The 12,465-nt window shown below is 41.5% G+C and overlaps 1 protein-coding gene across 7 annotated transcripts in view; it reads left to right on the top strand.

Moving 5' to 3' along the window:
- MSH1 (MUTL protein homolog 1) overlaps nucleotides 1–7,117 on the top strand; it is an 85,833-nt gene extending 78,716 nt beyond the window's left edge. For 2 of the 7 annotated variants that reach the window (XM_086782170.1, XM_086782168.1), the window contains exons 20-24: nucleotides 3,655–3,721; nucleotides 4,687–5,022; nucleotides 5,223–5,766; nucleotides 5,963–6,156; nucleotides 6,258–7,117. In XM_086782170.1, the coding sequence (XP_086638296.1) occupies nucleotides 3,655–3,721; nucleotides 4,687–5,022; nucleotides 5,223–5,766; nucleotides 5,963–6,156; nucleotides 6,258–6,482 (1,366 nt within the window). In that variant the 3' untranslated portion in view covers nucleotides 6,483–7,117. Of the gene's footprint in view, nucleotides 1–3,654; nucleotides 3,722–4,686; nucleotides 5,023–5,222; nucleotides 5,767–5,920; nucleotides 6,157–6,257 lie in introns of those variants that run through there. The other 5 variants (XR_015263319.1, XR_015263320.1, XR_015263321.1 and 2 more) reach the window with 5 other exon arrangements.
- Nucleotides 7,118–12,465: the final 5,348 nt, after the last annotated feature.

Below are 12,465 nucleotides of genomic sequence, written 5' to 3'. Positions count from 1 at the left end.
TACCCACACGGATTGCATGTGGTAGAGTGAACTTGAGCCCAACTCTCTTCCAAGTTGTATGCTTTGAGTTCCAACACAGAGTGCATGTGGTAGAGTGAACATGATGTCTCGTTGGCTTGGCTGGGGACATGATTTCTACGCCAAGGGTTATGTGGACTAATATCTCATTGGCAAGGGATTGTGTCTATGCCAACTTTGCACTCATGGGAGGGTGGTAACCTTGGTGAGTTTCTTTGAACTCATGGAAGGGTGGTAGCTCTGGTGAGTAAAGTCTCGTGGAATGGGAACCCTGGTGAGCATGTTTGGCTTCATGGAAGGATAGTTACCCTGGTGAACCATTTGTACTCTTGTGCAGGGCGAAGGAACCTGTGAAGAGATGGACAAGTGAAGCATGTTAGGCTTGGCCATGCGTATGGATCATAGGGGTGGTGCTCTTATGTAGTCCAATGGCTTGGAAAGATGTTTTGTGGCTATAGATTCTGTCTACTTTCTTATTGCAAGTACTCATAGCTACTTTTCGATTTATGGATATTTGGGACATAGTTGGATCTTGTGCCTATGTCTAACTCTTGATATAGCTGGTGGAACTAGCCAAAGTTTGTTTCTTGATACAGTTGGCTCTTGTGCTCGTATCTGACTTCATTTGGACTTGTGACTTCAATGCCCGGATTATGAATATATTGGATTTTCGACTTGAGCCTAGCTCTTTCTTTGTAGTGAAGGATGGATATCCAACGGGTAATGTAACTAGCACTTCGTGGAAGTTGGGACACGATTATGGATCCATGGAGACTTGTCTAGTCCCACCCATTTATTTGGGACATGATTATCTCTTGGACATATGCATTGAAGCTAAAAGTTATGGACAACTTTTTTACCAAGCTAGGGAGGATGTAACCAGCTTGGACATTTTCGAGTATCAAAGGTCCGGCTATAGTTGAAGAGTATGCTCGTGGTATTAGGCTTATACAGTTGTGGACAATTGCTTATAAGGCGGAGGGGACTGTAACCGATAGGGCCCGGAACAGGAAAGAAAAGCACTTCAAATAGCAAACAGAGAATAATAGCATGAAGCCACAAGAAATAAATTTACAGCACAGTGAGTGGGAATGGCTGGGCCCCCATAGGAACAACTTTATTAGGTAGAAGCTTAACAAAGAATCCAAGGTGAGGGTGCAATCAGCACCATATTTTCCACAGATATATTGGGCAGCTTTCTACAAAGCATACACGAGACTCTGACAAAGCTTTCTTCACCATATTTTCCACAGATATATCGGGCAGCTTCCTACAAAGCATACACGAGACTCTGACAAAGCTTTCTTCACAAAAGCCAGGCCAAAACAATTCCGCAAAACAGTCCAAACAATTCTTGAGTCTACCTCATGACAGCCCACTATTTACAGCTTCTTGTTTGAGGGCAAAAGAGGGAAGAAAACTCTGTAGTTAGCTGGTACAATCCTCCGTAAAGAGCAGCCAGCCGGGAGGAGTGTTGCAGCCAGCTGGGAGGAGTATTAAAACTGCCATAGTACAACTTGCTGCTGTATGACCAACTCTTGCGAGGGTGCTGCTCATGGTCAGCTTCTGCAGCAACCAGTCGGGAGAAGAAGAGAGAGTAAACCAACTGCTGTCGGCCAGCTTATAGACGACCAGCAAAAGGCAGGTGCAACACTGCTGTTGGCCAGCAAAGAGGGAGAACTAACTGTTGCTGGCTTGTTAACCTGTGCGCCTCCCCCTAAGCGAGCAGCCTCTTCATGCCCTTTTTACGATTCAGCCCAGCCCTCCGTAGGTAGAGTCGACCAGCTAAAAATATGATAGTTGGCTTTCGTTTTTGTCAAAAGTGACTGTGCTTGCTTAAAATATTCCTTTTTGCCAAAAGTGTGACCTTGCTTGCTTAAAATATCCCACTTTTAAGCTTTCTTTTACCACTGCCTCTATAAATGATAGAACTTGGCTAGTTTTAGTGTCCTTATTAATAAAAATATCCCTCAAGGATGGGCGCCTAGCTTTTCTTGACCCTATGGGCCCACATGTTGGCCCACATCCATGCAGGGTGGCCATAGAGGTTTTTAATGATACTCAAGGCCCATAAAAGCTCATGATAAGTGCCCAGGCTTCTATGCTTTTTTCTATGAGCTTAACCCTTTTTCTGTGGAAAATCCCCGTTCTCACCTTGGTTCCGTTTTGTGTGTGGGCTTCCCCCAAAACACTAATCAAAGCTGGTAAAAGGCCAGAATGGTGACATGAAGCATCTTCTTTAGCCTTTGCGACGGCAGCCCACGGTGGTCATACATGCTTCCCACTTGGTTTTTGGCCCCTCTCCTTTCTCTACCGCCATGATCGGCTTTTGTATCTCTGTTGTTAGTTCCAGCCCCAGACTGAACACACGTACTCGATGAGTCCTGATCCAGCTGTGAGCTGAGTTGTTGTATCTGGTGACAGCACTATGCTCCTTTTGTTGTACATTTTGATGGAATATAATTACCCCTGTTTTTCTTGCAAAAAAAAAAGAAGCCCTCAGGATCTTATAGTATGATGGAGAATCAAATACATTGTGCTTCTTTGTCTCCACCTCTTCTGCGTCACATACTTCCCATTTTAGAAACTCCTTGTGCTCCCGTGACATCTCAATTGGTGTTGGTTGGACTTGTAGCTGTCGAAATCTATCCTCAATGCATGTGAACTTCTTGGTTTTTGGGCTTTTGTGAAAACCTCTCCTTGTTCAATGTTAGAGACTGGTCCCATTCTGGTTTCTGGGCACCCTCCAGGGAGCGTTGGCAAACCACCAGAAAGTGAGCAGGCTGGCAACCGCAATGCGCATCCATGCATGTCCGCCAAGTGTTTGCACGCTGGCCGTGAAGAGGGGCCTGTCAAAGCATAAGTGCTTAACCTTAGACTTTAGTAATCAAGATAATAATTGCTGTTAAGGAAAATGAAACAAACTCAGGAACTCCGATATCTGGAGTGGTATGTTTCTGAATGAATAGAGCATTTAGAGCATGCTATTCATGGCACACACTTGCTACAGAAGTTCCTCAAAAGAGAGCCGGGGGCCACCCCATATGCATTGGACTTGCAGTTATTAAAAGACTCCCCCGCCCCTGTTCTTCACATCTGTGCTACTAGCTTCAGCCTTGTCCCTGATCTTCTGGGTGTCCACCTCAGCTACTACAGATCATTCTTATATAAAGGTATGACATGAAATCAGCGGGAAATCAGAAGCAGATTAATTCCCTTCAGTTGCAGACAGCATTCATCTGCAGACAGAGGCTCAGAGAGACTTGAGTTGTGATCTGGGCAACTTTCTTTAGTATTTTCATTTTCAGCCTTCATCCATACCTCTTGGGAGGCTTCTACAGAGAGTGCTTGCTCACAGAAGTAGTATCATTACAGATCCATGAGATTGTTCAATTCTTCCATTGCTTCTTTATCTCTTCTATTCACTTGCACTCAGATACATGTGTCTTACACAACCCCTTCTTTGAACAATTATACAATATACTGTGTGTGTGTGTGCATGTGCCCGCGTGCATCTCTTCACTTCTATGGATACATATCCCTATTTTCATCCTTTGTGACCTCTTCTTTTCCTGCAAAACTACCAGCTTGTTTATTTTCTGGTATCAGTTACTGTATTGTGTTCTTTATTTACAGTGAGGCAAGGCGCAGAAACTGGACCTTTCCAGAACTGCTAAATCATGATGCTCAGCTCAGCATGAAGGTCAGTGCCTAGCTTTGGACTCAATTTCTCTCTCCTTAAATAGTTTTTTTTTTTTGGGGGTGAAATTTGCATGGATATGTTTGAGATTATTATTACTTAGTTTTAAGTGATTGGGTGTTTATATATGCTTTTGATGAAGTTGTCTTTGTAGGTTGCCTGTTCACACAATTGTAAACAGATTGGCACAGCCAGGATGTGAGGGCAGATTTTCTGATGAACATGATTTTTCTCATTGGGTTCTTAGAATCTACTTTCTGTATGACGGAATGACTTTTATTTTCCAGGAAAGAGATCCTTCTATTAGATACCTTTGGGGAAGAGCCATCTAGTAGTCATGAAGTACCACCACTAGCCAAATGTATAGATGAAGCAAGTGCAATCCTGGGCAGACGATCAGCTCATAGAGATGGATGCAACCTCTTCATCTTTTCCCAATCCTTGCTTTCAAGATCAGGCTTTGAAAGAGGCAGCCCACACATAGCTGCTGCAGGATGAATCAGAGTAAAAATGTAGACACTTTGCATTGTTAGAGACCTATCAATGTATAGATGTCCAGAGAGTATGGCTGAGAATTGCATTTCTTCTTCCTCCTTTGAAATAACACTATATTCTTTTGAGGGACTCATGTTATGGATAAAGGTTGCATTTCTTCTTCTTTTTTTCCCTTCCTTATAATAGTCTATTTTGTGGCATTATTTACCTGATTTCAGCAGTTCTCCTAAAAACAAGGGTTCACGAATTTTCTACTAATCACTAGTTGTCTAGTAGTGAAGTGAATCATATGAGCATGAAAACTAGTTTGAATGTCCAGGCAGCACCATGTTCCATTAGGCTGTCTTTTGGTTTCAATATGTTATAGTTTACATTTTTTGATTGTATACAGTATCATACTAGAGTGTTTAAATACTTGCCTCATTTGGGAAAAAACTCAATTTTCTCCCATTGTCATTGGTGATTTTGTGCAGCATGATAATCAAAGTGTTGACAATATCAATGGGGATCTCTCTCGAAATTCCAACAAAAGAGTTGAGCTGGTGTTTCATGACTTGATACCATACTGGGTAGATAAGGCGCGCACATTAGCAGTGTCAAATTCTGTGAGGATGAACTCCTTGCATCTTCTCACTGGTCCAAATGGAGGAGGGAAGTCTAGCATATTAAGGTCAATTGGTGCCGCTACACTTCTTGGGATTTGTGGTTTGATGGTCCCTGCTGCCTCTGCTGTGATTCCAAGGTTTGATGCAGTGATGCTGAGGATGATGCCACAAGATAGCCCAGCAGATGCAAAGAGCTCATTCCAGGTGCATTAACTACATGGCTTGTATTTTGATAGCTTGGGCTGCCAAAATTGACTCTCATTTTGGCATGCATGAGTAGGTAGTGCAAGCACACACGCACACACGTGTGCTTCCCATTTGATGATGTTGAAATAGCCCTAGTTTTGATGATTGTTTCTTTACCCTTTCCTCATTTGTTTATGTTTTTAAAAAAATGGCTGCAGATGGAGATGTCCGAATTGCGAACAATTCTCCATGAAGTAACAAATAGAAGTCTAGTGCTGGTAGATGAACTCTGCCGTGGAACAGAGGTGCAGAAAGGTACTGCTATCGCTGCTAGTGTTATGGAGTATCTTGATTCAGCTGGCTGTACAGGGATTCTTTCCACACACTTGCATGGTTTGTTAGATATGAAGCTAAATGTGAAAGGCCTTGTTCACAAGGCTATGGGTACAAAAATTGAGAATGGGGTGTTAAAGCCTACATGGAAGATGGAGGATGGATGTTGCAGGGAAAGCCTTGCATTTGAGACGGCAAGAGGTGAGGGTGTGCCTGAATTTATTCTGCAAAGAGCAGAGCAGCTGTATCACAACCCTGAACTTGTTTTGCAAGAACATGTACAATTCAACAGAGACCAGACAGAAATAAAGGGGAATGCACTGGGAGGTGATATGGCACTGAATCATGCAGCTTGTAATGGGAGTATCAACATATCTCAAGGCATAGAGGATGGACTTCAAATTGAGACTCCCAAATTATCTAAAACAGGTACTTTCTGCATTATTTTACCTCTCAGCAGCAGCTTCATTCTGATGCACAGGTTTCTTGTATGTTTAACCTCCCTTAGACTCTATGGGTGGGGGTGTTTTTTTTTTTTTTGGTTGGGGGAGGGGTGTGTTGTGTGAGTATTGGTTTGTAATAGAGCATGATTGTGTTGTCTTGGTACGGTTGAATGCAAAGACAGTACATAATGCTGTACATACATTCTCAATTATATGCAAAAGGAAAATTTTGGAGATGCAGAGAGGATGTTCTAATTCTGAGGATGAGATAGTTTTCACACAAGTTGGTGATCGTGAACGACCGCCTCCTGCTGCAATGAACTGCTCTTGTGTGTACTTAATGTTGAGGCCTGATGGGAAGTTTTACGTTGGACAGGTATTCTTTCAGATATTGTTCTTTGAGTAAATCTACTGGCTTTATTTTCCCTGGCCCATTTGGATTTATTCTAGTTGACAAACTAAATCAGTATTATGCAGACGGACAACATCACCGGAAGGATAAAATCACACCGCACAAAGCAAGATCTACGGAAGGCACCTTTTGTGTATGTGCAAGTTGGAAACAAGAGCATAGCAAGTGAGCTTGAGACCCTTCTGATTAATCAGCTCCCCCTTTCGGGCATAGAACTTGTTAACAAAAGTGATCAACATCATCGGCACTTTGGGACGCAGCCTGCTGTACATTCCCAGTTACCCTTCTAGAAGTAACACTTCCTGTGCAGCAGTACCTTGTAAAATAAATTTTGAGATCACCAAATTTTTCTGTGGAACAAGTTTAAATTTGTTGATTATTTGGCTGTATCAATAATAAATTTTCCCAGCATTTTTCTGGGAGTCCTAGGTGCAGCAGTAATAGTGAAAAAGAGGTTGCTCATTGTCGGTAAAAGCCTTGTAAGAATGTAAAGGATGATTGAGAGCATGGTTCATTAACACCAAACTGCTTTGATCCTCTAGCAGTTTTGGACTTGGAGTATCACATTTTGAATGTCAGACAGGTGAGTGGCACAAAAATGGAAGGATGACCAGTTAAATATATAACAGCCACGAATGCTCTTAGCCCTATGGAATCTCACTGTTATGCAGTAAACAAGATGCAAAAATGGCTATGGCAATCTGACTATCTAGCATGGGGTAGACTCAAGTTGCTCAAGCTCTGTGAGTTCTCTCGAACCAGCCTGTTTACTACAGGCTTCTCCTGTAGCCACTGTGGTCAGTGAGTGTTGCAAGCTTTCTTTTGCAGTGCAAGTCACCTACTGGCTAAACTTGTGAAGAGAAACTTTTATCATCTTCTTGTAAAAGATGTGCAATATGATCACTGCATCTATTTAAGGCAAAAATGACTCAAATCCCAAGATGATGGCTGGAATAAGCTACTACTCTTCATGTGCTCGTTGCAGGCTTAGAATGACTTTGTTTCTAGGAGCCCATAAATGCTTTTATAAGGACATTGAATTATTGGCTTAAGTTCTCCTTCGGATATTTCTACTTGGTCTGATAGGAAATTTTCTTGTGGATTTCTAACATGGGAGGTGTTGATTCTGGCTTTGAGGGGATAGGACGCTTGGCATTTACCGGGGTTCGGATGTAGCCTCTAGAGCCTGCACTTTTCGCGATCCAACAAGAGTACAGGTTGCAACCTTTCGAGACTAGATGGGTTTTATGTGGATGAGTGGGCTTGTGGAAGAGGTGGCATGATTGGTATTTTGGTAGGCACTACTTTCTTTGATCATTGACCTGTCATTCTATCGTTGGAGGACCCATGGAGGCAGGACAAACATTTGAGCATCCGGATCCTAAACAGCCTCATGCAAAATTTTGAGATTTGCAGCAAGGTAGAGGAGATTTGGGAGAGTTTGGATTTGCACCCTGGTTGAGTCGCATGAGCTTTGGAGGCAGGCCTTGGAGAGATTAGTAAGATAGATCCATATTTATGGATCCTCCCGGGTGCGAGCCATTGAGACAGATCTCTTCAATTCTCTTCTTTGAATGTGTTGCTTTTGAACAACAGTGACTGTGAGTGGCATGCCATATGCCTACCATATATTTTTAAAATTTGCCACGTGTGTATTTGGATCCTCCTCCTTACCATGGAACTTCGGATACTTAAGAGAGACACATTGAGCCATGATAGAAAGTAGCGGAGGTAAAGTTACACCAGTAAAACCAAGTGGACTTGAAAAGACTCTTGGACCTATTGGAGCTGGAGCAACAAGAAGATGTGTCTTGGGCAATTTCGCACCATTTGATGATAGACTCTTGACTTTGTCTCCGTTCTAAAAGTTTGATTACCATCGGACGATGTGTTTGCAAAGTCAAGTAGCGCATAGTGTGCATTGGAAGAGGTCTTGGAAAATCTCTCTTTTGCATGCCATCATGTCCAAACATTATTTTGATGGGGGTGACCAAACTTTGGAAGCATGTGGCGGGTCTCCTTTCACATGCTCCCAAAGCTTGGTCACCATCGAACGATGTTTGCAGTCCAGACAGTTTACGTCGTGAACCGGTTCTCAATGGATCACGTTGTGAAACGGTCACTTTTTTTTCGACCAATCATGGGAGACCATGTGGCATACTTCATTAAGGCAGTCGCCCGGTCTGACGGTCGTGCCATAAAATCAAGTTTTTTTCCAATCAAGTAGTGTTTGGTGTGCAATTTTCAAGTCTCCTAGTACTCTTCTCCATGCCATCATACCTAAACATTGTCCGAAGGTGAGCAAACTTTGTGAGCATGTGGAGATGGTCTCTTTCACATTCTTGCAAAGTTTGGTCACCATTGATTGATGTTCACAAAGTCAAGTAGCATCCAGTGTGGATTTTTTAAGTCTCTAGTATTCGGAGGTTTTGAAAAATCCCACTCTTCTCTAAGCCTTCGTACTATACATCGTCCTCGCTAGTGATCAAACGAAGCGTGTTGCAAAGTCAAGTAGCACCCAATGTGCATTTTTCAAGTCTCTTAGTGCGGGGGAATTTTCCCACACTCATAAAGTTTGGTCACCGTTACACGATGTTCGCAAAGTCATGTAGCACCTAGTGCACATTTTTCAAGTGTCCTAGTGCTTGAGAGATCATGGAAAATCTTGCTCTTCTCTATGCTATCGTATCCACCGAGTGACCAAACTTTGTGAACGTGTGGAAGGATCCGCACTCTCACAAAGTTTGGTCACCATCGGACGATGTTTACAAAGTTAGGTAGTGTCCATTGTGATTTTTCAAGTCTCCTCGTACTTCAGAGGTTATAGAAAATTTTGCTCTTTTCCATGTCATGGTATCTAAACATCGTTGATAGTGACCAAACTTTGTGAGTATCGAATGATGTTTGCAAGTAAAGTAGCATCCAGTGCGTATTTTTCAATTTAAATAATATGAAATCTTAAAACAAAGTTGGAATATAAAATAAAAGAGACTTAGTTAAATCTGTTAACCCTTATTGGACACCTATCCAACGTTGACACTATCCATTCGCAACTTTCACTTTATTTAGTAAGTATTAAAAATGTTAACATTTTAAATTGTGATCAAATGTCTATAAAAGGTGCGCCACGTGATTAATTACAGAGATTGCATGCTTTGATTAAGTGTTTGTACAAGCTTAGGTGGCCAAAGATAGTCATGGACCTATATTTTAAGTATGGTCGACCAAGGTGTGAATGCGAGACATTAAGATAAGGATTAATTTCTATTCTCACCATTCATTCTCTTAGTCAACTAGAGTATTCTACATGTTTTGTAATTTTTGCATGTTTATCAAATTTTGCATGTTTTTTAATTTTTGTGAGTTCTGTAATTTGTGCATTTAGCTTAAGTCTTCTTCCTCTTATCATTTGATATTCTTGTCTATATATCTCTTGTTTTTGTTTACTGACCATAAAACTATCCCTTGCATAAGTACTTATGCTTGATGGTAGGACATTAGAAGAAGTATAGGTGGTAGGGGTATTGATCCAAGCTACTAGAGCAAAGGAAGAAGAGACTATGCAATTGGCACACAACAACGATTAGCAACCCAAATAGCCCAGTATATCCAAAACAAGTCCTAAGCGCATGAAGTAGTACTCGATAGTCTTGATACAAGCAATAACATTGCGTCTATATTGGAAAAAGAGCTAGGTTTGCAAATCATGGATCAATGTCTTCTCATACATGATTGGGAGTATGACGCATTAACAGAGAATCTTGTGGATTTTGCCACGGGCGAAGCTTCTGGTGTTAGTTGGAAAGAGATAGTCTTAATCAATACTTGGGGCCACAACAGAAGAGGAACGATTGTAGGGTATTTGTGGTTGCATCTATAGGATTATTGAATATGAAAGGATCCAAAGATCTATGAAGCAAGTTGGGAAATTCCTAACAAGAATGCTTACAATGAGCGAAATGGTAACACCTCCTGTGAGCCCAACGGATCTTACTATTATAGTATCACCCGGTTATACCTTGGAGCAATCAACATCTTCTAACCCACAAGGCCATGCTACATGGACTCAAGAGCATACTAGCATGAGCTTCACCTTCTTAGATCCTAAAGCTGCATCCATCCAAGATAATACTAGTACACTATCTGATCTACTGGTGGCAAGAACCACACCACCAACTATGGCACCTATGATTGACATAGAGCCACATGCTTATGGTGGTTATCATTGTAGCCAACACCACTTCACACATGGAGTCCTTGTGCTTGGCATATCTAGTATTACCATTCTTAGAGGAGTCACATCTCATTCTAGTGCACTTATGAAACATCCCTTTCTTAGAGTGAGTGTGCTACTAACTCCCTACGAGACCGACTACACCTAATGTCCATATGACTAAAGCACCTATTTGGGACGCTAGTAGGACATATACCTTATGTAGTACGTCTACTCTCGCCAAGGTTTAGAGGAATGTATCCTCATGTAGTGCCACGTGTTGCACCTACACCTACTCCTATCATAGCTCATGTTACATAGGCCTTGTTGGGAAGCGTTGTAGCAGAAAGCATAGCGCTTGTTGTGAGAGATGGTGGTTGACATAGCCATGGGAAGGTAGTCCAAATAGCCAGGCTAACTCATAAATTCACTAAAGATGGTGATCTTAGGAGACATTTGAAAGTATTTGATCAAATGTAAGAGGTCCTAGGAGAACAAAATGTGATTTTCAAGATCAATGTCTTTAGTTTAACATTAGACGATAAACTTGGGGATTGCTATAGAACTCTCAGGGTCGAGGAACGCTTGAACTTCACTCCTCTTAGGAGATTGTTCTTACAGAAATTTTCGTATGAAGAATTGTTATGGGGTGTGGCTTCACACAACTACACAAAGCCAAGCGAGAAGAAGAGGAGTCGGTTAGAGATTTCATTAGTTGTCTTAAGCATTTGAACTCTCATTTCCTTTCATATGAATGCTATTCGAATCATCAATTGCAGGATAGATTCATCCATGGACTTGACTATGAAGTGATCTATAATGACTTAAGTCATTAGAGGGATTACTACATGGGATGAAGTCATAATAAATGCCATCCAATTAGAAGATAATTTGATGGTCAAAGAAGCTAAAGTATCGGAGTCTAAATCTATGGCTTCCGGAGTCACATGACATAGAACTTCTACAGTTAAACCCCTTGCTAACGGTTACACTTTAGTAGGGATGAATTTCACAAATTTCATGAAAGCACTCTAAGAGGGAATGAAGGACAATAGAGCCCAAAAAACGTACATATGTACTTAAGGAAAGAGCTTCAATGGTGCTCAATGTGTCGAGAAGGATGTTTGATTAGTGAATGTCCAATCTTAATGCACTATAATGGTAATTGTACTTTTTGTGGACGTTATGGTCACAAGGCTTTAGAGTGTCACAAGCGTCTGTAAACCCTTGCTACTAATGTTTTTAGGTCTCAATTGGCTTTGTCGATCCCATCACAATCAAAAGTTAGAGTGCTTATGATAATATCTCAACCCAATGGTGGTCAAACGACACAACAATCTATTACAAGGAAAATTTACAATGCACAAAATGTGTCGCCTCCATCAGTTTTGGGACCTCAATCTCCATCTCCGAGGATCATACCATTGAATCAAATAGGTTTTGAGGAATCTTTTGAGTGTCCAAAATACGAGGTTGACTTAGACCACTCCTCACATGTCCGCCCGCTGACGAGGACTCCATAGAGCTTTATCCGGACTACTATGTAGTCGATGCAAGAGGCGGAGTCAAACTAGTATCCCGGTTAGCTGTAATAAGAAGAGGTCGAGACATCGACTCTTCTCTCAAGAGAATGCCTCTTCAATGCTATCATTGTCAGGGAACACACCGAATCTTTTGAGTGTTTCTTTAGAAACTAACCAATCACCCAAGTAGCATCTTTCAGCATGCCACATGCAATTTGTAATCGTTGTGGCATAGATCATTGGATCAAAGATTGCCCAATGAAAGTGGTGGTTGTAAATCAACAAAATGGTCTTACCATCACACCTTTCAACATGAATTGAGTGGGTAGGCAAACTCAAAGATCAATTTAGAGAAATCATGATGTGTCTATGAATGCAATAATGAGAATCATTGCTCAAAACACACTTATTGTGGAAAAGAAAGTAAAAAACCAAGCTATTTCAAAATAGCGATATTCAAAAAGAAGAGGGGCCATAGATGAAAGAAATCTATAAAGGAAAAAAATGAAGAAAACGAAATGAGTGAACTTCGGAACA

The sequence above is a fragment of the Cibotium barometz genome, chromosome 44 (genome assembly GCF_041138505.1).
Source record: "Cibotium barometz isolate CiBa-2024 chromosome 44, ASM4113850v1, whole genome shotgun sequence".
NCBI lineage: Eukaryota > Viridiplantae > Streptophyta > Polypodiopsida > Cyatheales > Cibotiaceae > Cibotium > Cibotium barometz.
This window is presented reverse-complemented; position numbering and strand designations above follow the sequence as displayed.